We start from the raw sequence: 24775 nt of genomic DNA, 5'->3' as shown, positions 1-24775 counted from the left end.
GGGCGGGGCTGCCCTCCGTCTGGCCTGCGCAGAAGGGGCCAATTTTTTTTGCAAAGAGCTTGAATTGCAGAGTTTACAATAACATTCCCTGGAGGTGGAGCGGCGGCTTCTTTCGGCAGGTAGCGGCTTCGGGGCCGAGGGGAGATGGGGTGGGGGGAAATCTTGTAGGGCTCAGAGATCTGTGGCCACTCTGGAGTGTTTTAAACCCGGTGAATGTGTAGGAAGGCGTGTCCCTTTGGAGGGAAGCAGCAAATACAAAGTAAGAAAAAAGAAGGGGCTTCGGAAATCCGGCTTGCAAAACCAAGTTGGTCGTGCACCTTCTGCGGGTGAGCACAAGATTGTGGAAATTAATCTGAGCTAAGCCCGAAAGCCTTTGCAAAATTCTCCAGAAAAGCGGTAAATGGAGGGCATTTGCTGAAGAAAACTGCCCTATCTTTTCTTCCGCAGTTGTTGGGGTGTGTGTGTGGCTGGCTTCTCCCTGAATATCTACCGCCCACCTGGCTTCCTTATTTGATCGAGCGGATCGGTTCCACTTCGTTATGGCTTCGTTACTTTTCCATTTCTTTTCCCACCTCCTGCACCCACAGTTCCACGACACCTTGGATGCTTCTGCTTTGACTTGTTGCCGAGTGGGACGCAATAAAGCAGAAATTTGGAAGGGGGAAAACCAGGGGTTGTGGGGGGCACCCCTCTCCCTTCTAGTTCAGTCAAAACGGCTGGCTGCGATGCTGGAAAAGGTGATGCTGGGCTTGTTTTCAGCCAACTGCTCTAACCATGGTTGTAGGATGCTGCATAGAGCTTCTGTGGATGTGGGAGGGGGGTAAAGGCAGGACTGCAAAAGCTTGCTTTCATCCCAAGGACTGGCTGATGGGAGTCAGACAAGAGTTTGGGTTATGAAACCTAACAAAAAAAAGATTAGGATTCGTTTCATTGATATTCCTACTTGGGGATAGGTTGATCAACGAATTGTTTCAGCTAGGAACTGGGGGTGTGGCAAAATTAGGTTTCATTTTCAAGAAGTTGGGCAGAGCCAGCAAACTACATCAGACACTGGTGAGCCAGTTAATCCAACCTTAAAAGACTTTTCCTGGCTTTCGGGTTTAATTTTCAGAAAGAAAACACTGAGCTGCAATTCCATTCACCAGTCTTCCCATTCTCTGCTTGTTCTCTGTCTGACATCTGCTAATTTAATTTTTGTGTGTGGTTTACCTTTGAGTCAATTTTGGTTTCTTATTGATTAGTCTCACAGCCATGCCATATCAAAAGCAATAAAATAAAGGTCTATAAAATAGATAAAAGGAAATACAATAACAAAAATACATACCTGCTAAATAAAAAAGAATTGTATAGATAAATTGCATTGCTTTTACATGGTATCTCAGTCTCTTCAGTATAACAGATTCTTAACTGAACTGTCTTGTCTATAAACTTAGCACTTCTGTTAACAATGTTTACATTACAGCCTAGGGGGAAATAGGACAATTTGTGATTCAGGTTGTTCAAATCAGACGCCTGACAACTGTCTGGGCTCCATTCAGTTGTTCTTGGAAAGATTTAGGAAGCGGTCTCTCCTTGGCTTCATCCTAGAACTAAAAGAGGGGGACGGCCCAAGGACTCACCCAGCTGATTTTTGTGCCTAAAACGGGACTAGAACTCATGATCTCCTGGTTTCTAGCCTTAACCATTACACCACACTAGCTCTCCTTGTTTGTTTGTTTTCGTGTTTTGATTTGTATCCTCATTTGCTATAGAACGTTAAGGTAACCCCACCTCCTTTTATGTCCCACAACAACAACCCTATAAAGTTGGCTGGGTTGAGAAAGAGTGACTGGCCCAAATCGCCCAGTGTGATAGAATGTGCACCTGCAGCAGCAATGGTGGATTTTGCCAACTTGGAAGAAGCTCAGATCAAGAGATGTGCAATCCTGAATCGGATGAGGGAGAGGGGGGAAGAACAAACAGAATTTTCCAGATATACAGGTAGTCCTCGACTTACAACAGTTCATTTAATGACCGCTCACAGTTACAATGGCACTGAAAAAAGTGACTTACGACCGTTTTTCACACTTATAACCATTGTAGTATCTGCATGATCATGTGTTCATGTCACATTTTGCCTTAATTACCTGAACACATCTGCTGTTTATATGCTTTTTTTTTTTCTGTTTGTGAAATTCATTCTCAAGGAGAAAAAAAAGGAACTGGACATAGGCCATCAGCAAGCCTTGCTAAAAATACAGCAGTGATGGGATGATGATACAAGAGATATTAAAGATGTAATTGTATATGCATCTCTGATATTTTTGCCTTACCTCCTTTGGTAGGAGTTCTTCTTACATTGGATCCTTCTGAAATCTGCCCAGTGTCAGCAGGATGATGTATAACAATTGTGGATATTTGTGGATGTCTTTGTTGTACTTTTGATATTTTTTTTAAAAAAGAACATTGATTGATTCTAAAAAATAAAGTATAAAATATGAGATTTCTCTGCCTTTGTCCTGCGTGACTACTTAAAACAGCCAGCTCTGAGAGCTTGCTAGATATGGGGAATCTTGTAAAGGATTATCCTACTGATATTTCTGTTTTGCTTTCAATAGAAACAGGGTGATTGTAGTAATTCCTAGTATTTTCAGGCTAAAACTGTGTGTGTGGGGAGGTTGTCCTCATTGCAATTGTGAGCTTTACTTCCTACTTAAAGAACAAGTATGAGGAGACAATTGCTGTCATTATGCCTTTTTCTAAGCCCACTTATGTTCCTTAAATTGGATTTGTTTTATCCCCAGTTCAGTTAGCTCCTCTCAGTAAAACTGGCAATTATGAGTTAGCAGGCATGCTGTCATTGTCCCTGCAGCTAAGAAACTATTCCTCACTCACTCCATCCAATGCCCTCTATCCCATGTTTCTTTTTCTGTGGAGCGAAGCTACCTCTGAGACCTTTACACCTCACATGAAACATAAACGTTGTTTAATTTGGGGTCCCTTCAGTTTCCTGGGAGTTCAGGGACATTCATTTTTGTAGCTGAGCTCCACATAAATCAGTAAACCAAACTGCCACAGTCTGAGTAGTGTCTGTCTCTGGTGTTAATGTATTAAAATAGAGTAACTCTAATTAACGCAACAAAAGCAGGGCTGTGGAGTCGGGAGATAAATGTTTCGGCTCCGACTCCGACTCCTCAGTTTTTTGTACTTCCGACTCCGACTCCGACTCCAGGTACCCAAAATTTACTCCGACTCCGACTCCACAGCACTGTCAGGGCTATGGAGTCGGGAGATAAATGTTCCGACTCCGACTCCTCAGTTTTTTGTACTTCCGACTCCGACTCTGACTCCGACTCCAGGTACCCAAAATTTCCTCCGACTCCTCGACTCCGACTCCGACTCCACAGCTCTGAACAAAAGTCTTCTAAATTTCAGGTTGTCTGATAGAAGATTAGAGATCAGAATGGTTGACAGTCCCCTCATTTCACTGTAAGTCCAGATGTTGTAGACATGAATGTTTCTTCTATACAAACAAAGCAACTGATAGGTATGCTGTTCCTCCTTGTCTTCCCTTAAAGCAGCGGTTCTCAACCTGGGGGTTGCGACCCCTTTGGGGGTCGAACGGCCATTTCACAGGGGTCGCCAAAGCCCTCTCTCGCCCCCCCCACGCCTTCACTCACCCTCACTCTCTGCTCTGTTGGATCGCCGGCCGTTCGTTTACCCCGCTCACTCCCAATCTATTGCTGCCTCCGATGGCTAGAGGAAAAAAAACTGTTTAAATTCTTGCCGCGGGGCTTCAAAGGGCCGCCCTATAGCCAGTGGTGCAGCCGAACCATTTGTTAAATTGCTGGCTTGCCCCGCCCCTCCGCACCACTATTTATTGCCAATAAATAGTGGTGGGCGAGGGGCGGGGGAGCCAGCAATTTAACAAATGGTTCGGTGTTTTTTTGTAATTTTATTGGCCCACGGAGCTTCAGCATAGGCTAATTAGCCCTTGCTTAGATCGGCTCCCGACCCCCAGCTGATTTGCTCTCAGCTGTTTTGCTCAGAGCTCTGCTGCTTGCTTGGAAAGAGTGCAGGTTTTTTTCCCCCTACCTATACTGAAAAACGAAAGAGAAAGTAAAGCAGGCTGTTGGCTTTGCAGGTTGGAAAATTAGGCAGGCAGATTTCTTTTTCCTCACCAAAAAAGGTAGGTGCAAACAACGGGAAATTTAGGGAAAAAGAGGAGATTTTAAAACACAAAAGAAAAAAAGCTCTATTTAACTAGGGAATTGTAATAATTGAGATACTATTAATTGTATATTGTGTTGAAAGCAGAAATGGTTAAGTTGTGGTTTGGAGGCATATATGGGGGAAATTATTTGGTTTATTATTATTGGTAAATATAATTAATTGATTTGTAAGAAATTGGATTGCATGGAAATAATTGGAATATTCATGTTCATATTGATTAATATACAAAAAAAGTAGTTATATAACTAATTGATTTATATTAAAATGTTGAATTCATATTAAACAACTGTAATATTACATAATTAACCAATGTGAGGATGGATATAAAAATAGATGACAATGGGAAGGGGTATAATATAGAATAGAAGGGAAAAATTGAATTTGATTAAGATTAGAGATGAGGATGAAGGGTAATATTGGTTTTTTACAAAAATAGATGAGGAATAAATATGGCAAAAAGGAAATATAGAAATTGTAAATTTAATTGAAATGACTAAACACTGTTTAAATTTATGAACCGGCCAAATACTCTGTTCAAAGAAAATACATTGTATGTTTGTATGTGTGTTTCTAATTATTGTTATTTATTCATATTTGTTCTCTTTTATTCTTTAAAGTTTAACAATTCATTCTTTATCTTAATATCTTTATATTTGTTTGGGGTTGGCTTTCTTCCCTTTCATCTTTTTTATTGTACAGCAATCTTTCTCCTCAAACCTACCACTTCTCTCTTTTCTTTCCTTCTTACTTTCTCTTCCTCCCCCTCTTCTTCTCCTCCCTACTTCCTCTTCCTTTCTCCTTCTCCTCCTCTCTTCCTCCCTCTCTTACCCTCACTCCTACTCTAATTTCCCTTCCCTTCCTTCATCCGGCGGGCCGGAGGTCGCCCCCATTGGAGGAGATAATGTAGGACCCTCCTGCTGTTGTGGGAGGACAGTTGAGATACCAACAGCACATCGATGAACAATTGGCTGTGTTACATCTTTTGTGAAGTCCCCTGTTTGAGCTCTGGGCCTCCATCGCTGCATTTTGGAGATGTATACGACTGCAGATCTTCTTGCGCTGCGAGATTCCCCCTTCTCGCAGATGTGGCCCTCCTCACTATCGAGGGCCCACCTCAAGGAAGGGTTTTGGGACCCAGAGAGGTGGCATGTGAAAACGAGGGGATTGAGGGGTTTTCTAACAAAATTTTTAGTTAAATTTTTAAGGGGTCTTAGGGAGGGGGAGGGTCAGATTGGAATTTGGGCTGTGGGTATGGGGGATAACCCACAAGGGGGAGGGTCGGGTCTGGCAGTGAAGCGTGGCATGGGGGATGGGGGACCCGGGATCGAGGGGGGGGTTAGAGCTTGTCCGGATAGTTTTTTGAACATCAGTACTGTAGGTGGGAGGGGTAGATATGGCGGGAGGAGGGGGCCATATCGTGTTAGGGGAGTGCGCACTCGCTGTCTACGAGCGGTGGCGTGCTCCGGCCCCCAGGGCTCTACTCGCTCCTCGGGTTGCATAGACCCTCAGGACCCAGGCCTTCGGCTGATGCTATGCAATGCCAGGTCTGTAGTAAATAAAGCCCCCCTCATCTGTGATCTTGTTCAAGAGGGGGGTGCGGACCTGGCAGGTATTACGGAAACCTGGTTGGGCCAGGAGGGGGGGGGTTCCCCTCATTGAAATGTGCCCGCCAGGTTTCCAAGCATTCCATCAGCCGAGGTCACAGGGGAGGGGCGGGGGGGTAGCGGTTATCATTAAAGAAGGTCTGAGACCAAGGGAGGCCACTGTTCCTCAGACGGCCGGCTGTGAATCCCTTTTTGTGAAATGGGGTCATGGGGTTCAGATGGGTTTGCTGATCACGTACCTGGCTCCCTGCCACGTGGCAACAGCCCTGCCCGAGCTACTCAACGTCATCGCCGCGGTGGCGGTTGATACCCCCAGACTTATGGTCATGGGGGATTTCAACCTGCCGTCCGTGGGTGAGACGTCAGAGATGGCTCGGGAGTTCATGGCTTCCATGACAGCTATGGACCTGACCCAGTTAATTCATGGCCCTACCCACACAGGGGGAAACACGCTGGATCTGGTTTTTGTCTCTGGACAGTGGTTGAGGGATCTTGATATAGGGGATATAGTTACTGAACCCTTGTCATGGTCAGATCACTCTCTCCTTCGTCTTGACTTTCGAACTGCTGCACCCCGCCACAGGGAGGCGGAGCCGGTAAGATGGTTCCGCCCCAGGCGCCTGATGGAACCTGATAGGTTCCAGACGGAGCTTGGGCCATTTCCTGAGGTTCTGGCACACGCCTCGACTGGAGACCTGGTGGCCGCCTGGGATAGGGCGGCTGCTGGTGCTCTGGATCGGGTCGTGCCTTTGCGGCCTCTGACCCGGCGCCGATCTCAATTGGCTCCTTGGTTTACTGAGGAGCTGAGGGAGTTGAAGCGCCGGAAAAGACGCCTAGAGAGTAGTTGGAGGGCCAGTCTTTCTGAATCTGACCGGACACTAGTAAGATCCCATATTAGGAATTACTTAGTGGCGATAAAAGCAGCGAAATGTAGTTATTTTGCTGCTCTTATTGCGTCATCAGATAATCGCCCGGCCGCCCTCTTTAGGGTGACCCGCTCCCTGCTCCACCAGGAAGCGCGGGAGGACCCCTTGGAGGGTAGAGCCGAGGATTTTGTTCAATATCTGTATGACAAAATCACTCAGATTCGGGAAGATTTGGACTCCGACTGGGTAGTCTCAGGGGGAGAGACAGGGGCAGGTCTTGAGAATGTTATCTGGGATGAGTTTGATCCTGTGACCCCTGAGGACGTGGACAGGATTCTGGGTAGACTGAACGCGACCACTTGTTTATTGGACCCGTGTCCTTCCTGGTTAGTACTGGCTTCCCGGGAAGTGACACGAGGCTGGCTCCAGGGGATTATAAACGCTTCGCTGAGTGAGGGTGACTTTCCCGCCGCCTTGAAAGAGGCGGTGGTGAGGCCTCTCCTCAAGAAGCCTTCCCTGGACCCGGCAATGTTGGTAAATTATCGTCCGGTCTCCAACCTTCGCTTTGTTGCGAAGGTTGTTGAGAGTGTGGTCGCGCAACAGCTCCCCCAGCACCTGGATGAAACGCGTATCTGGATCCGTTCCAGTCGGGCTTCAGACCCGGGTACAGCACGGAAACGGCATTGGTCGCGTTGGTTGATGATCTCTGGAGGGCTCGGGACAGGGGGTGCTCCTCTGTCCTGGTCCTGTTAGATCTCTCAGCGGCTTTTGATACCATCGACCATGATATCATGCTGCACCGGTTGGAAGAGTTGGGGGTGGGAGGCACTGTGTTGCGGTGGTTCTCCTCCTTTCTCTCTGACCGGTCGCAGTCTGTTGACAGGGGGACAGAGGTCGACCCCGAGGCCCCTTATATGTGGGGTGCCGCAAGGGTCGGTCCTCTTGCCTCTCCTGTTCAACATTTATGTGAAGCCGCTGGGCGAGATCATCCGTGGTTTCGGGGTGGAGTACCATCAGTACGCTGACGACACCCAGCTGTACATCTCCACCCCGGATCACCCCAACGATGCCCTTGAAGTGATGTCCCGGTGCCTGGAGGCCGTACGGATCTGGATGGGGAGGAACAGGCTCAGGCTCAACCCATCCAAGACTGAGTGGCTGTGGTTTCCGACGTCCCGATATAGTCAGTTGACGCCATCACTGACTATTGGGGGCAAATCATTGGCCCCCACGGAGAGGGCTCGCAACTTGGGCGTCCTCCTGGATTCACGGCTGTCTTTAGAAGAGCACTTGACGGCCGTGACTGGGAGGATTTTTCATCAGGTTCGCCTGATTCGCCAGTTGCGTCCCTTTCTGGATCGGGACTCGTTACGCACGGTCACTCATGCCCTTGTCACCTCCCGCCTGGACTATTGCAACGCTCTCTACATGGGGCTCCCCTTGAGGAGCACCCGGAGGCTCCAACTGGCGCAGAGTGCGGCCGCGCGGGTGGTAATGGGAGCGACATGGCGTTCCCATGTAACACCCCTCCTGCGCGAGCTGCACTGGCTCCCGGTGGTCTTCCGGGTGCGCTTCAAGGTTCTGGTTACCACTTTTAAAGCGCTCCATGGCTTAGGACCCGGGTACTTGCAGGACCGCCTACTACCACCAATAGCCTCCCACCGGCTGGTACGCTCCCATAGAGAGGGGCTCCTCCGGGTGCCGTCAGCCAAACAATGCCGACTGGCGGCCCCCAGGGGGAGAGCCTTCTCTGTCGGGGCACCTACTATCTGGAACGAGCTCCCCCCAGAGATACGAAGGATCCCGGATCTGCGCACCTTCCGCCGCGCCTTAAAGACCTTACTATTTCACCAGGCCGGCCTGGCCTAATTTTCCCCCTCTTTTATAAAAGATTTTTAAAATTTTAAATATCTTTTAGTATTTTATATATTCAATTTTAAATTGGTTTTAAAAGTTTGGGGTTTTAAATTTGTCGGGGCCAAAATTATTTAATTTGATTTTATTCTATTTTAAATTTTGTATTGTATGTGTTTTATTGTTTGGCTGTGCACCGCCCTGAGTCCTTCGGGAGTAGGGCGGTATAGAAATCTAAATAATAATAATAATAATAATAATAATAATAATAATAATAATAATAATAATCCCTCTCTATTGCTGTATCCTTTTATGCATATGGACTACTCAGAGGGCTGAAAAAGTTATTTCTGACTGGTCCTCGCACTTTTGACCAGTCTTCGAACTTATGACTGTCCTCACATTTTACGTTTTCGCCCTATCTTGTCACCATGGTGAAAAGAAGCAGTTGTGAAATGAGTGACACATTGTTAAGAATGCTACAATGGGCATAAATGATGACCAGTCATAAGTGCGAAGACCGGTCAAGAGGGCGAGGACCTGTCAGAAATCACTTTTTTCAGCCCTCTGGGTAGTCCTTTTGTGCATATGGACTACTCAGAGGGCTGAAAAAGTTATTTTTGACTGGTCCTCGCACTTTTGACCAGTCCTCAAACTTACGACTGTCCTCAAAAACATTTTACGTTTTTGCCCTATCTTGTCACTATGGTGAAGAGAAGCAGTTGTGAAATGAGTGACATGGTTGTTAAGAATGCTGCACGGGCATAAATGTGAGGATGGTCATAAGTGTGAGGACCAGTCAAAAGTGCGAGGACCTGTCAGAAATGACTTTTTTCAGCCCTCTGAGTAGTCCCTATACACATAGCCATGGCCACCCGGTCACATGACCAGCTAGCCACACCCACCCAGTCACATGGCCTCTAAGCCACGCCCACAAAATAAGCCACGCCCACAGAACCGGTAGTAAAAAAAATTAGAACCCACCCCTGGTTGGGGGTCACCACAACATGAGGAATTGTATTAAAGGGTCGCGGCATTAGGAAGGTTGAGAACCACTGCCTTAAAGCATTACTCAGCACTGCCTATTTCTCCCTCTTGTTATGATTCTATCTGTGGACCACTCAGGAATTCCTACCCCCTTTACCATAAAACAAAGGAAAACTGCATGAAATATAGGGGTTAATCAGAGAAGTAACTCTGGGGGGTTTTGCAGATTAAGAAAAAGGTCAGAACTTTGGGGGGGGGCAGAGTGTTGCAATGAGGTTTGCAGATAAGACTGATTGCCATAGATAAGGGTATATAAAGACCAACTTTAATCAGTGCTCAGTTCACTCTGGAGCATTTTGTGTTTGTGTTGTCATCTAAATCAGGTAAGTTTCTCTTTCCCAGGGGAGGGAGTGGGAGAGGGAAGGCATGCAATAGCTCTCAACATGAGCAAAGAAATAGGTTAATTTGAGAGTGAGAATAATTTGTCACAGTATCAAGCTTGTGTTTCATTTCTGGGAGATCAGCATCCAGGGAAGAACCATAGTGGCACATTAACATAGCTGGTAGTGGCAAGAAAACGACTTAAATGTTGTGAATTAATGCAGACCACTTCACACAAACCAAGAAGTTGCTTCTTGCCGCACTAACTTAGTCATCTTTTCTTTGAATTATAAAACAAGTTGGTAGATTAACAACCCTGTTTTTGTCAAAGTTTGCTCCCTGTTCATTATTTGAGCATGAGGAATATGGTTCTTTATTTTGGAAAATGTAGTCCTAGACTTCTAGCGTGTGTGTGTGTGTGTGTGTGTGAGAGAGAGAGAGACAGAGAGAGATCTAGTTATATCCCGCCTTTACTATTTTTACAAATAAGGCAGTGAACAGATCCAACACACCTCCATTCTCCTATTTTCCCCTCAACAACAATAATCCTATGAGCTGGGTTGGCTTCAGAGACAGTGACAGGCCCAAAGTCACCCAGTTGGCTTTCATGGCTAAAGCGGAATTTGAACTCATGGTCTCCCGCCTTCTAGCCTGATGACCTTAACCACTGGAAGGATATGTTCTCAGCCAACTAAATGAAGATAGATATCTAATTCTCTTTTGAGTGGGCAAGTTTGCCCTTAAACTGGATTTAGCTTATCAAATCAGACCATTGAATTTGCATTTTCCCTGGCTAGCAAGCAACTTGACTGTATCAAGCCAAGTTCCACTTAGATTGACCTGAGTCTGGTGGATTGCCCACATGCAATAGAAGCCATTTTGTCATCTTCACCTTTTTTGCTCCTGGTAGTTTTGTCCATTTTAGCAAGCTGTCCTGGGAGCTGACTAACCTCTAATTTACAAGGGCTTCCAGGACCTCCCTCAGTGTTTGGAGAGTTAGTATCCATACAGAGTTGGACTTCTGTCCTTTTTTAAAAGAGGCTTTTGGTGAGGGTTTTCTAAGGAATTGTGTTCTGGAGCATTGTTACTGTTTTTCTTGAGAGAGAGGAGTGGGCAGGAACAGACTATCTGCCCTGTAAGCTCTTCCCTCCCGTCCAGGTAAGAGCAGAGAAGGTAGGGGTGGTATAGGTAAAAGTACATATAAAAAGCTAAAAATATCTACCAAAACAATTTAAAAGAAGGGGTAGTAGTAGTAAATTAATGTAAAGGAGAATGGAAAACCAGATCTATCACAATATAGAGTACTCTAGAATGGTGAACTAACTGTTCATTAAAACCGCTTTATGGCACAGGTCATTTTCTGATAGATTTTAAATATTGCTGTGTAGAACTGGGCAACATATGTTGTAGAAGGGTTGATACCTGAAAGCAGGAGAGGAGTAAAATTATTCTGTGCGCCAGGGGTGAAATCCAGCAGGTTCTGACAGGATCTGGAGAACCGGTAGCGGAAATTTTGAGTAGTTCGGAGAACCGGGAAATGCCACCACTGGCTGGCCCCAGAGTAGGGGGAGAATAGAGATTTTGCAGTATCCTTCCCCTCGAGTGGGGAGGGAATGGGGATTTTGCAGTATCCTTCCCCTGCCATGCCCACCAAGCTACATCACGCCCACCAAGCCACGCACATGGAACTGGTAGTAAAAAAATTTGCATTTCACCACTGCTGTGCACCCTGGTATTTATGCAATAATAGGGAGATGACGCAAATTGTTTTTTTCCAGGCAGACTGAAAATTATCCTTCATAGTAGAGCAAGGCCAAGGGGAAAAAAGAGGTAATCTTAGAAATTTGGCCTGAATGGTGCAAAATTGGAAAAGGAGCCAACCATTATTGCCAATAGAGAAATTGTCCTATTGGCCTCTTGTGGTAGTGATCACCTCTTGTCTTGAGGATTTTAAGGATAAGAGAATTCTCACCACTCCTATTAATATCTGCAGCATAGCGTTGGGTCAGGTCATTCATCTGCATGGGGTACAGGATCATCAGTGTCTGGAGATACCAAGTTGTACATCTCCACCCCAATCAAGTGATGCTCTCAAAGTGCTTTCCAAAACCTGGATGCTGTGATGGTCTACTTAGGGGACAACATGATTCAACCCTGCCAAGCTGAGTGATTGTGATTTGGAGGCTTTTAGGTACAATCCAAGGTGCTGGTCTTTATCTATCAATCTGTCAGTCCACAGCATAGGAACAGAATCCTTGCAGGACCACCATTTTCCCATTGTTTCTGCTTGTCCCATCAATCTAGCAGATGGCGTAGGTGTCAGGTCCTTCCATTAAATCAGTGGTTCTCAACCTTCCTAATGCCGCGACCCTTTAATACAGTTCCTCATGTTGTGGTGACCCCCAACCAGGGGTGGGTTCTAAATTTTTTTACTACCGGTTCTGTGGGCGTGGCTTATTTTGTGGGTGTGGCTTGGAGGCCATGTGACTGGGTGGGTGTGGCTAGCTGGTCATGTGACCGGGTGGCCATGGCTATGTGTATAGGGACTACTCAGAGGGCTGAAAAAAGTCATTTCTGACAGGTCCTCGCACTTTTGACTGGTCCTCACACTTATGACCATCCTCACATTTATGCCCGTGCAGCATTCTTAACAACCATGTCACTCATTTCACAACTGCTTCTCTTCACCATAGTGACAAGATAGGGCAAAAACGTAAAATGTTTTTGAGGACAGTCGTAAGTTCGAGGACTGGTCAAAAGTGCGAGGACCAGTCAAAAATAACTTTTTCAGCCCTCTGAGTAGTCCATATGCACAAAAGGACTACCCAGAGGGCTGAAAAAAGTGATTTCTGACAGGTCCTCGCCCTTTTGACCGGTCTTCGCACTTATGACTGGTCATCATTTATGCCCATTGTAGCATTCTTAACAATGTGTCACTCATTTCACAACTGCTTCTTTTCACCATGGTGACAAGATAGGGCGAAAATGTAAAATGTGGGGACAGTCATAAGTTCGAAGACTGGTCAAAAGTGCGAGGACCAGTCAGAAATAACTTTTTCAGCCCTCTGAGTAGTCCATATGCATAAAAGGATACAGCAATAGAGAGGGATGAAGGAAGGGAAGGGAAATTAGAGTAGGAGTGAGGGTAAGAGAGGGAGGAAGAGAGGAGGAGAAGGAGAAAGGAAGAGGAAGTAGGGAGGAGAAGAAGAGGGGGAGGAAGAGAAAGTAAGAAGGAAAGAAAAGAGAGAGGTGGTAGGTTTAAGGAGAAAGATTGCTGTACAATAAAAAAGATGAAAGGGAAGGAAGCCAACCCCAAACAAATATAAAGATATTAAGATAAAGAATGAATTGTTAAACTTTAAAGAATAAAAGAGAACAAATATGAATAAATAACAATAATTAGAAACACACATACAAACATACAATGTATTTTCTTTGAACAGAGTATTTGGCCGGTTCATAAATTTAAACAGTGTTTAGTCATTTCAATTAAATTTACAATTTCTATATTTCCTTTTTGCCATATTTATTCCTCATCTATTTTTGTAAAAAACCAATATTACCCTTCATCCTCATCTCTAATCTTAATCAAATTCAATTTTTCCCTTCTATTCTATATTATACCCCTTCCCATTGTCATCTATTTTTATATCCATCCTCACATTGGTTAATTATGTAATATTACAGTTGTTTAATATGAATTCAACATTTTAATATAAATCAATTAGTTATATAACTACTTTTTTTGTATATTAATCAATATGAACATGAATATTCCAATTATTTCCATGCAATCCAATTTCTTACAAATCAATTAATTATATTTACCAATAATAATAAACCAAATAATTTCCCCCATATATTCCTCCAAACCACAACTTAACCATTTCTGCTTTCAACACAATATACAATTAATAGTATCTCAATTATTACAATTCCCTAGTTAAATAGAGCTTTTTTTCTTTTGTGTTTTAAAATCTCCTCTTTTTCCCTAAATTTCCCGTTGTTTGCACCTACCTTTTTTGGTGAGGAAAAAGAAATCTGCCTGCCTAATTTTCCAACCTGCAAAGCCAACAGCCTGCTTTACTTTCTCTTTCGTTTTTCAGTATAGGTAGGGGGAAAAAAACCTGCACTCTTTCCAAGCAAGCAGCAGAGCTCTGAGCAAAACAGCTGAGAGCAAATCAGCTGGGGGTCGGGAGCCGATCTAAGCGAGGGCTAATTAGCCTATGCTGAAGCTCCGTGGGCCAATAAAATTACAAAAAAACACCGAACCATTTGTTAAATTGCTGGCTCCCCCGCCCCTCGCCCACCACTATTTATTGGCAATAAATAGTGGTGCGGAGGGGCGGGGCAAGCCAGCAATTTAACAAACGGTTCGGCTGCACCACTGGCTATAGGGCGGCCCTTTGAAGCCCCGCGGCAAGAATTTAAACAGTTTTTTTTCCTCTAGCCATCGGAGGCAGCAATAGATTGGGAGTGAGCGGGGTAAACGAACGGCCGGCGATCCAACAGAGCAGAGAGTGAGGGTGAGTGAAGGCGTGGGGGGGGGGGCGAGAGAGGGCTTTGGCGACCCCTGTGAAATGGCCGTTCGACCCCCAAAGGGGTCGCGACCCCCAGGTTGAGAACCGCTGCATTAAATGATGTCATCTTGTTGGACTCAGGAATTTTGCCTTCTGTGCTTGGATGGCCACAAACCTATTAGTCTTTCATTAGGCTCTGAAGATCTGGTCGTTTGTATTGTAGATAGGATTTTAGCATTGGAATGTATTATTTAACTCAAGGATCAGGATATTGTTTTTAGCCACTGTTTTTTTTAAATGTTTGCATATTGCCCAAGCGTGGATGGCTTTCTATATTATTTAAATAAATCAATAAATCAATTTCTTCCCATTGTAGCAGTGGCCAGAGAAGCTGACATGTACTTATCACCATCTCTAATGCTCGTGACTTTCCTTGGCCTCCTACCACATAATGGATTGGGAGGACAACCAGTGACTACAACTGAGCGAAGAAACCATGTTGAAAATTCCATCTCGGATTCCAGTCTTGCTTCTCTCCGCACTTTGCTCACTTCCATCTCTTCTAATTCCACCCAGTTGCCTGAAAAGAAGGTTTCTTGCAGCGATTTAACGCCTGATACCCTCGAACATTTTGACAGTGTTCCTCGACCAGCCCAGATTATGATTCAAGCCACCCTGGTGCTTGCCTTGCAAAATGCAGGCTGCAGCCACCATGCCGAAACCCTTGGCGTAGGGCTGTACCAGGAACTGGGGCAGAAAGATGCAAGTGGTCTCCTGTTGACAATGATAAAGATCCTGGACACAGCTAAACCTACAGGTGAAAATACAAGCTTTGCTGCCCTACAGTTCAATTTGGACCAGCTAGCCCAGAAACAAACCTTGCACTGCCGAGGTCTGATACAGATCGATAGAGCTCTCCTGCATGGCCAGGTGTACCGTGAATATAAGTGGTTTTCAACAGCTGCTGACGCCTGTCACCGTTTGGGGAATGTTTGTGGAGGAGTTATCACCAATGGCAGCAGTTCCTTCCAAGTGGTGCTTAGAAATGGTAGCTACTTCTGGCCACAGCATGGCCCTCATTCCTGGCTTCATCAGTGCCACATGCAGGCACGCATGCGACGTTCATCACCAGACTGTGTAAATGTAATGGATCAAAGGGTACACAAAATTGTGGGCTTCGTACCTGGAGTCAGGATTCTATATAACTTCGCAACCAGCATATATTACTATGCTCAAGACTGCATTGACTTGGCCAAGGAGCGTGCTCAAGAGGGGGCCGTAGATCTGGGTTTTGATGCCTTGGTTGCTCTCACTGGGGGGGCTGGGACTCCCTTTAGGATGGGGGTTGCTATGGCAGAGGAACAGGTGTTCATAAAAGGTGTGGAGGCTCTAATTTCTGATTTTCAAAAGGAAGAGCAACCACCGTCTCCAGTCCCTACTATTGTCAGTGCTTCAAACAACAAAACTTTGCTCAAAGTTTTGATCAAAGCATTCGTAAACTTTGCACTGGTACAATCACCTAAAATAATAAAAGAGTATGTACAACGCATCCAATAAAATTTCTGATTTGATTAGGTTGAATCAACATAATTTATTTCTGAGCAAGAAATAAATATATATCTAAAATAATTAAATTTTAATCTATATAATTACCATGATTCTTAAACTTGATAGGTTCAGGCAATTAACCGAGAGCCAGAGCAGGGACCAAAGGTAGATTTCTGAATTTTGACACCCCTAAAACTTTGCTTATCCAAATCTGCACAGTTTTTTAAAAAGAAAAACCTGACACTTTTCATTACATTTTTTCCCCAGCCTCCCAAAGTGGAGATGTCACAAACCAAAGTTTGAGAACTCTCGATTGAAACTATTACAAATCAATATTTTAAATATATATGCTGGTGCTTAAGTGACAGAAAATTACTAATGCTTTGCTATTTTCTTTTTCCAAATCAGTGGCTTTTATAGGATGATTTTAAAGAAAACACTGTCTCAAACACAGCTGGGCATAGAGGTTTTACATTTTGTAGTTGGATGGTCCAGAGAATCCTCAGAGGGATACAATGAACACCCAAGCAGAATTTTGTAGAATCGAATATTTTTTGTCATCTTTGATCTGCTGGTTCCTTCTTGTATCCAAGTCTTCTTTACTAACTTGCATCTCCTCCTCTCATTTTATCTATCAGTTGTATTTACAATATTCATAAATGAAGATTTATTTATTATGTAATGTAACATTACACAGTAAAGCTGCTTAGAACTGACAGGTACTATTTATAATTTATTAACTTTCCCGGTTTTTGTCCAAAATTGTTTGAACCCATCTGTGAATTGTTATCAGAATTCTGTTGTCCTGTGCTAGTTTCTAATTATGGCTGGAAAAGGACAGCACTGTTACTCATATTTTCACCATTTCAAAGATATATAAACAAAGGCCACTCATGACAGAACAGTAGTGAATGGGAATGTTTTCTCAAGAAACATTTCTTTTAATATTAATAATAGGTTCAGTAAACCTGGGGGAGGGGGATTGCAAGGTTTCCAAAACAAAACAACAGCTATAAGGCTCAACTGTGAAATGCTGGCTGTTGAGGGAACAAATAATTGGGGGAGGTGGAATGGATTAGACAAGTTGGATTTCTGTACTACAAACCTTTATTCAGAATATTCAGAATGAATTATAGGTCTCCCATCTTTGAAAAAAATGGGGGAGGAGGGGAGGATAATGTGTATATAGGTTTACTATAATATTCCCAGAGTCCTCACTGTAATATGAAGACTGACAATTAATCAATTAATCCTCTCAAAATGGATACTGCCTTGCTTTTCTTGTTTTAAAATTAATTGTTCAATTCTAGTGGAATTAATATCATTTATTTCGATATTTTAAGGCTGTGTTTAAATGTCTTCCACAATGGCTCTCCAAAATAAAAGATAACACAACTAAAACTTAACAAAAATACTAGTTTAGCACAGTGGTTAAAATGTTGGCCTAGAAACCAGGAGACTTTGAGTTCTTACCTTCATCTTACCTTCAATAAGCTTTATGATATTGGAATATATGAACAAGTGGCAGCAAGTATTCCCAGCACCACTTTTTATCTATCCTTATTTTCACATTTGGCTTTGGCACTACAGATTCCAGTGATTTGGATAGACCATGTCCCTCCAGTAAGAGAAGTGCCTGCGAATTGAGGAAAATGAGGGTTGAAGAAATGAAAAATATCTCTCTTAGCATGTCAATAAGACTAGTGCACAACAGAGAATATTAGGGAAAGAATACAGAAACTGAACCTATATATAATAATTAAAAATCTGTATGATCACCAATGTGGAGGGAGTAGAATAAGAGAAGATCTGATAAACTTCTGCTCTATGATTAACTATATAACTGTTGTTGCCTGCCTGCCTGCCCGCCCTTGCTTACCTGGCCTTCCTTGGTATTGTTTGCTTAGAGTCACTAAGAATCACCCTTATCACCTAGATTGTCAAACAAAAAAGTGACAAACTGGCTTTTCACTGTGTTTGGCTTGTTTGTGGATCTGCCTCTTGTATCTCCAGTTTAGCTAAGATACCATGAGCATATACGGTATGTCACATTTTGCCTTAATTACCTGAACACATCAATATTGGTTTCTGCTGTTTATCTGCTTTTTTTTTTTTTCTGTTCGTGAACTTCATTCTCAAGGGGGGGAAAAAGGAACTGGAAGTAGGTCATCAGGAAGCCTTGCTAAAAATACAGCAGTGATGGGATGATGATACAAGAGATATTAAAGTATGCATCTCTGATATTTTTGCCTTACCTCCTTTGGTAGAGTTCTTCTTACATTGGATCCTTCTGAAATCTGCCCAGTGTCAGCAGGATGATGTATAACAATTGTGGATATTTGTGGATGTCTTTGTTGTACTTTTGATATTTTTTTTTAAAAAAGAACATTGATTGATTCTAAAAAATAAAGTATAAAATATGAGATTTCTCTGCCTTTGTCCTGAATGAGTACTTAAAACAGCCAGAAGATCTGAGAGCTTGCTAGATATGGGGAATCTTGTAAAGGATTATCCTACTGATATTTCTGTTTTGCTTTCAATAGAAACAGGGTGATTGTAGTAATTCCTAGTATTTTCAGGCTAAAACTGTGGGTGGGTGGGGGGCGGCGGTTTGTCCTCATTGCTATTGTGAGCTTTACTTCCTACTTAAGGAACGAGTATGAGGAGTCAATTGCTGTCATTATGCCTTTTTCTAAGCCCACTTATGTTCCTTAAATTGGATTTGTTTTATCCCTAGTTCAGTTAGCTCCTCTCAGTAAAACTGGCAAGGCAATTATGAGTTAGCTGGCATGCTGTCATTTTCACCGCAGCTAAGAAAGTATTCCTCACTCACCCCATCCAATGCCCTCTATCCCATGCTTCTTTTTCTGTGGAGCGAAGCTAACTCTGAGACCCTTACACCTCACATGAAACAAAAACTATAGAAAGTTGTTTAATTTGGGGTCCCTTCAGTTTCCTGGGAGTTCAGGGACATTCATTTTTGTAGCTGAGCTCCACATAAATCAGTAAACCAAACTGCCACAGTCTGAGTAGTGTCTGTCTCTGGTGTTAATGTATTAAAATAGAGTAACTCTAATTAACGCAACAAAAGTCTTCTAAATTTCAGGTTGTCTGGTAGAGGATTAAGACATCAGAATGGTTGACAGTCCCCTCATTCCACTGTAAATCCAGATGTTGTAGACATGAATGTTTGTTCTATACAAACAAAGCAACTGATAGGTATGCTGTTCCTCCTTGTCTTCCCTTAACGCATTACTCAGCACTGCCTGTTTCTCCCTCTTCAGACAAGTAACTCTGGGGGGTTTGGCAGATTAAGAAAAAGGTCAGAATTTTTCCAGGAGCACAGAGTGTTGCAATGAGGTTTGCAGATAAGAGTGATTGCCAGAGATAAGGGTATATAAAGACCAACTTTAGGTGCTCAGTTCACTCTGGAGCATTTTGTGTTTGTGTTGCCTGCTAAGTCCGGTAAGTTTCTATTTCCCAGAGGAGGGAGTGGGAGAGGGAAGGCATGCAATAGCTGTCAATATGAGCAAAGAAATAGGTTAATTTGAGAGTGAGAATAATGTGTCAAACTGTCAAGCTTGTGTTTCATTTCTGGGAGATCAGCATCCAGGGAAGAACCATAGTGGCACATTAACATAGCTGGTAGTGGCAAGAAAACGACTTAAATGTTGTGAATTAATGCAGACCACTTCACACAAACCAAGAAGTTGCTTCTTGCCGCACTAACTTAGTCATCTTTTCTTTGAATTATAAAACAAGTTGGTAGATTAACAACCTTGTTTTTGTCAAAGTTTGCTCCCTGTTCATTATTTGAGCATATTGAGCATATTCCTCAATATGGTTCTTTATTTTGGAAAATGTAGTCCTAGACTTCTAGCGTGTGTGTGTGTGTGTGAGAGAGAGAGAGAGAGAGAGACAGAGAGAGATCTAGTTATATCCCGCCTTTACTATTTTTACAAATAAGGCAGTGAACAGATCCAACACACCTCCATTCTCCTATTTTCCCCTCAACAACAATAATCCTATGAGCTGGGTTGGCTTCAGAGACAGTGACAGGCCCAAAGTCAGCCAGCTGGCTTTCATGGCTAAAGCGGAATTTGAACTCATGGTCTCTCGCCTTCTAGCCTGATGACCTTAACCACTGGAAGGATATGTTCTCAGCCAACTAAATGAAGATAGATATCTAATTCTCTTTTGAGTGGGCAAGTCTGCCCTTAAACTGCATTTAGCTTATCAAATCAGACCATTGAATTTGCATTTTCACTGTGGCTAGCAAGCAACTTGACTGTATCAAGCCAAGTTCCACTTAGATTGACCCGAGTCCGGTGGATTGCCCACATGCAATAGAAGCCATTTTGTCATCTTCACCTTTTTTGCTACTGGTAGTTTTGTCCATTTTAGCAAGCTGTCCTGAGAGCTCACTAACCTCTAATTTACAAGGGCTTCCGGGACCTCCCTCAGTGTTTGGAGAGTTAGTATCCATACAGAGTTGGACTTCTGTCCTTTTTTAAAAGAGGCTTTTGGTGAGGGTTTTCTAAGGAATTGTGTTCTGGAGCATTATTACTGTTTTTCTTGAGAGAGAGGAGTGGGCAGGAACAGACTATCTGCCCTGTAAGCTCTTCCCTCCCGTTCAGGTAAGAGCAGAAAAGGTAGGGATGGTATAGGTAAAAGTACATATAAAAAGCTACAAATATCTACCAAAACAATTTAAAAGAAGGGGTAGTAGTAGTAAATTAATGTAAAGGAACCGCTTTATGGCACAGGTCACTTTCTGATAGATTTTAAATATTGCTGTGTAGAACTGGGCAACATATGTTGTAGAAGGGTTGGTACCTGAAAGCAGGAGAGGAGTAAAATTATTCTGTGCACCAGAGGTGAAATCCAGCAGGTTCTGACAGGTTCTGGAGAACCAGTAGCGGAAATTTTGAGTAGTTCGGAGAACCGGGAAATGTTACCTCTGGCTGGCCCCAGAGTAGGGTGGGAATAGAGATTTTGCAGTATCCTTCCCCTCGAGTGGGGAGGGAATGGGGATTTTGCAGTATCCTTCCCCTGCCACGCCCACCAAGCCATGCCCATGGAACTGGTAGTAAAAAAATTTGCATTTCACCACTGCTGTGCACCCTGGTATTTATACAATAATATGGAGATGACGCAAATTGTCTTTTTCCAGGCAGACTGAAAATTATCCTTTATAGTTAGTAGAGCAAGGCCAAGGGGAAAAAAGGAGTAATCTTAGAAATTTGGTCTGAATGGTGCAAAATTGGAAAAGGAGCCAACCATTATTGCCAATAGAGAAATTGTCCTATTGGCCTCTTGTGGTAGTGATCACCTCTTGTCTTGAGGATATTAAGGATAAGAGAATCTCTCACCACTCCTATTAATATCTGCAGTATAGCGTTGGGTCAGGTCATTCATCTGCATGGGGTACAGGATCATCAGTGTCTGGAGATACCAAGTTGTACATCTTCACCCCAATTAAGTGATGCTCTCAAAGTGCTTTCCAAAACCGGGATGTTGTGATGGTCTACTTAGGGGACAACATGATTCAACCCTGCCAAGCTGAGTGATTGTGATTTGGAGGCTTTTAGGTACAATCCAAGGTGCTGGTCTTTATCTATCAATCTGCCAGTCCACGGCATAGGAACAGAGTCCTGCAGGACCACCATTTTCCCATTGTTTCTGCTTGTCCCATCAATCTAGCAGATGGCGTAGGTGTCAGGTCCTTCCATTAAATGATGTCATCTTGTTGGAATCAGGAATTTTGCCTTCTGTGCTTGGATGGCCACAAACCTATTAGTCTTTCATTAGGCTCTGAAGATCTGGTCGTTTGTATTGTAGATAGGATTTTAGCATTGGAATGTATTATTTAACTCACGTTATTGTTAAACTAACGTTTAACTAACGTTATTGTTTTTAGCCACTGTTTTTTTTAATGTTTGCATGTTGCCCAAGCGTGGATGGCTTTCTATATTATTTAAATAAAACAATAAATCGATTTCTTCCCATTGTAGCAGTGGCCAGAGAAGCTGACATGTACTTATCACTGTTTCTAATGCTGGTGACTTTTCTTGGCCTCCTGCCACATCATGGATTGGGAGGACAACCAGTGACGACAACTGAGTCAAGAAACCACGTTGAAAATTCCATCTCAGATTCCAGTCTTGCTTCTCTCCGCACTTTGCTCACTTCCATCTCTTCTAATTCCACCCAGTTGCCTGAAAAGAAGGTTTCTTGCAGCGACTTAATGCCCGATACCCTCGAACATTTTGACAGCGTGCCTCGACCAGCCCAGATTATGATTCAAGCCACCCTGGTGCTTGCCTTGCAAAATGCAGGTTGCAGCCACCATGCCGAAACCCTTGGCCTAGTGCTGTACCAGGAACTGGGGCAGAAAGATGCAAGTGGTCTCCTGTTGACAATGATAAAGATCCTGGACACAGCTAAACCTACAGGTGAAAATACAAACTTTGCTGCCCTACAGTTCAATTTGGACCAGCTAGCCCAGAAACAAACTTCGCACTGCCGAGGTCTGATACAGGTCGATAGAGCTCTCCTGCATGGCCAGGTGTACCGTGAATATAAGTGGTTTTCAACAGCTGCTGACGCCTGTCACCGTTTGGGGAATGTTTGTGGAGGAGTTATCAGCAATGGCAGCAGTTCCTTCCAAGTAGTGCTTAGAAATGGTAGCTACTTCTGGCCACAGCATGGCCCTCATTCCTGGCTTCATCAGTGCCACACACAGGCACGCATGCGACGTTCATCACCAGACTGTGTAAATGTAACGGATGAAAGGGTACACAACATTGTGGGCTTCGTACCTGGAGTCAGCACTCTATATAACTTTGCAACCAGCATATATTACTATGCTCAAGACTGCACTGACTTGGCCAAGAAGCGTGCTCAAGAGGGGGCCATAGATCTGGGTTTTGATACCTTGGTTGCTCTCACTGGGGGGGCTGCGACTCCCTTAAGGCTGGGGATTGCTATGGCAGTGAAACCAGTGTTCACAAAAGGTGTGGAGGCTCTACTTTTTGATTTTCGAAAGGAAAATCAAATGCACTGACACTACCAAAGCAATGTCAGTGCTTCGAACACCATAGGCTGGTGACCCCCAGGGGGAGAGCCTTCTCTGTGGGGGCACCTACCCTCTGGAATCTGTTGCCCCCAGAGATAAGGAGAATCCAAGACCTCAGTGCCTTCCGCCGTGCCCTTAAAACCCACTTTTTCCAGCAAGCCGGGCTGCCTTAGGAATAAATTTTTAAATTTTTAAAATGTTTTAATTGGTTTGTGATTTTTAAATTTTTGCGCCAAATTTATATATATTTTAATTGTTTTTAATATTTGTATTTCATGTTCTTAATTCTGGCTGTGCACCGCCCTGAGTCCTCAGGGAGAAGGGTGGTATATAAATTGAAAAATAAAATAAAATAAATAAAATAAATAAAAACCTAATCCAAACATTCTTAAACTTTGCACTGCTATAATCACCTAAAATAATAAATGAGTATGTACAACCCATCCAATAAAATTTCTGATTTGATTATGTTCTAACCTTTTCCTCCATGCCTTTGTTGGAAGAAATATCCATCTGGTTCAGTTCCAAGCAGGGAGAAAGATACTGGAAACATGGAGGCTGATTGGAAAGATGGTTTAATGAAGCAGTACCATCAAGCACATGGTCCTGGTACAGTTGACCACATGGAGTTGAGAGAGAGAGAGTGGGGTAGTTATACCTTCTCTTGGGCTTTGCATTTGAACTTCCTGTTCCTGTGCAAGGATATATATTCCATTGGCTGTTGTAGGGGTCACAGCTAACTCTGTAGGCTGTCTGAGTCCCAGGCTTGGTTGAAGCTTGCGGGGTGATGCAATGTCCCCAGTGATTGTTTCATATTCTTGTGAATTCTGCAGCTAGATGAGTTAGTCCTATTATGTCCTGGAGGGTCATGTCTTAATCCCATCACCCTGGAGCTGGAGGTCTTTTGTTTTGCAGATAGGTTGGCCCAGTCCTTCTCAATGAGCACCAAATATCTGCTGGGGGCAGGGAGCTGCTCTCTGTCTTTAAAACATGTTTCTTTTATCACCCAGGGAAATATAATATTCTGCCTTTTTAATATTTCTCAGAATATTTCATTCTTCCAGGAGAGGGGTGGGTGCTAACTTTCTACACCTTTATTCCTCTTAAGGGTAGTGCAGATTCAGATTAGATATTCCCTTAGCTTTTCTGGTTTAGATTCTCACCTGTAAGAATCCCACAAATTAAATTTCATTTATTTTGATATTTTAAGGCGGTCTTAAAATAGCTTCCAAAATGACTCTCCAAAATAAAACACAACTAAAACTTAACAAAAATACTAGTTTAGCACAGTGGTTAAGGTGCTGGCCTAGAAACCAGGAGCCTGTGAGTTGTAGTCCTGCTTTAGGCATGAAAACCAGTTGGGTGATCTTGGGCCAGTCCTTTTCTCTCAGCCCAACCTTCCTCACAGGTTTAGAGTTGTAGGGAAAATAGGAGGAACAAGGATTACTTATTTATGTATTTATTGGCATCCTGCCTTTATTATTTTTATAAATAACTCACAGTGGTGAACACGCCCAATACTTGTTACCGCTCCTATTTGCCCCCTAACAACAACCCTGTGAGGATTGGAAGATTTGGCTGAGAGACAGTGACTGGTCCAAAGTCCCCCAGCTGGCTTTCTTAGCTAAGGCAGAACTTGAATTCATGGTCTCCTGGTTTCTAGTCTGATGCCTAAGCCAGTATGTGTGTGTGTTCACCGCCTACAGTTACTTATAAAATAATACG

General features: G+C 43.5%; 3 protein-coding genes across 4 annotated transcripts in view; all 3 read left to right on the top strand.

Annotated features, from left to right (window-relative positions):
- Window positions 1–24775, top strand: part of STAT2 (signal transducer and activator of transcription 2) — a 66970-nt gene continuing 42195 nt past the window's right edge. Inside the window, exons 1-2 of one of the 2 annotated variants that reach the window (XM_087886873.1) lie at window positions 1–119; window positions 1870–1980. In XM_087886873.1, coding sequence (XP_087742999.1) covers window positions 1875–1980 — 106 coding nt within the window. In that variant the 5' untranslated portion in view covers window positions 1–119; window positions 1870–1874. Of the gene's footprint in view, window positions 120–1715; window positions 1981–24775 lie in introns of those variants that run through there. The other variant, XM_087886870.1, reaches the window with a different exon arrangement.
- LOC148115349 (apolipoprotein F-like) lies at window positions 3400–16110 on the top strand. The gene is made up of 2 exons (XM_087886875.1): window positions 3400–3468; window positions 14801–16110. Exon 2 carries the CDS (start codon window positions 14821–14823, stop codon window positions 15979–15981), a length of 1161 nt encoding a protein of 386 aa, XP_087743001.1. The 5' UTR covers window positions 3400–3468; window positions 14801–14820; the 3' UTR covers window positions 15982–16110.
- Window positions 19392–23519, top strand: LOC148115348 (apolipoprotein F-like). The gene is made up of 2 exons (XM_087886868.1): window positions 19392–19437; window positions 21987–23519. Exon 2 carries the CDS (start codon window positions 22007–22009, stop codon window positions 23036–23038), a length of 1032 nt encoding a protein of 343 aa, XP_087742994.1. The 5' UTR covers window positions 19392–19437; window positions 21987–22006; the 3' UTR covers window positions 23039–23519.

Source organism: Pantherophis guttatus, chromosome 2 (assembly GCF_059756535.1).
Source record: "Pantherophis guttatus breed Tessera chromosome 2, ASM5975653v1, whole genome shotgun sequence".
Taxonomy (NCBI): domain Eukaryota; kingdom Metazoa; phylum Chordata; class Lepidosauria; order Squamata; family Colubridae; genus Pantherophis; species Pantherophis guttatus.
This window is presented reverse-complemented; position numbering and strand designations above follow the sequence as displayed.

Coding starts and splice junctions, on each gene's coding strand:
- LOC148115349 (XM_087886875.1), top strand. CDS start 14,821: ATGTACTTATCACCATCTCTAATGCTCGTGACTTTCCTTGGCCTCCTA.
- LOC148115348 (XM_087886868.1), top strand. CDS start 22,007: ATGTACTTATCACTGTTTCTAATGCTGGTGACTTTTCTTGGCCTCCTG.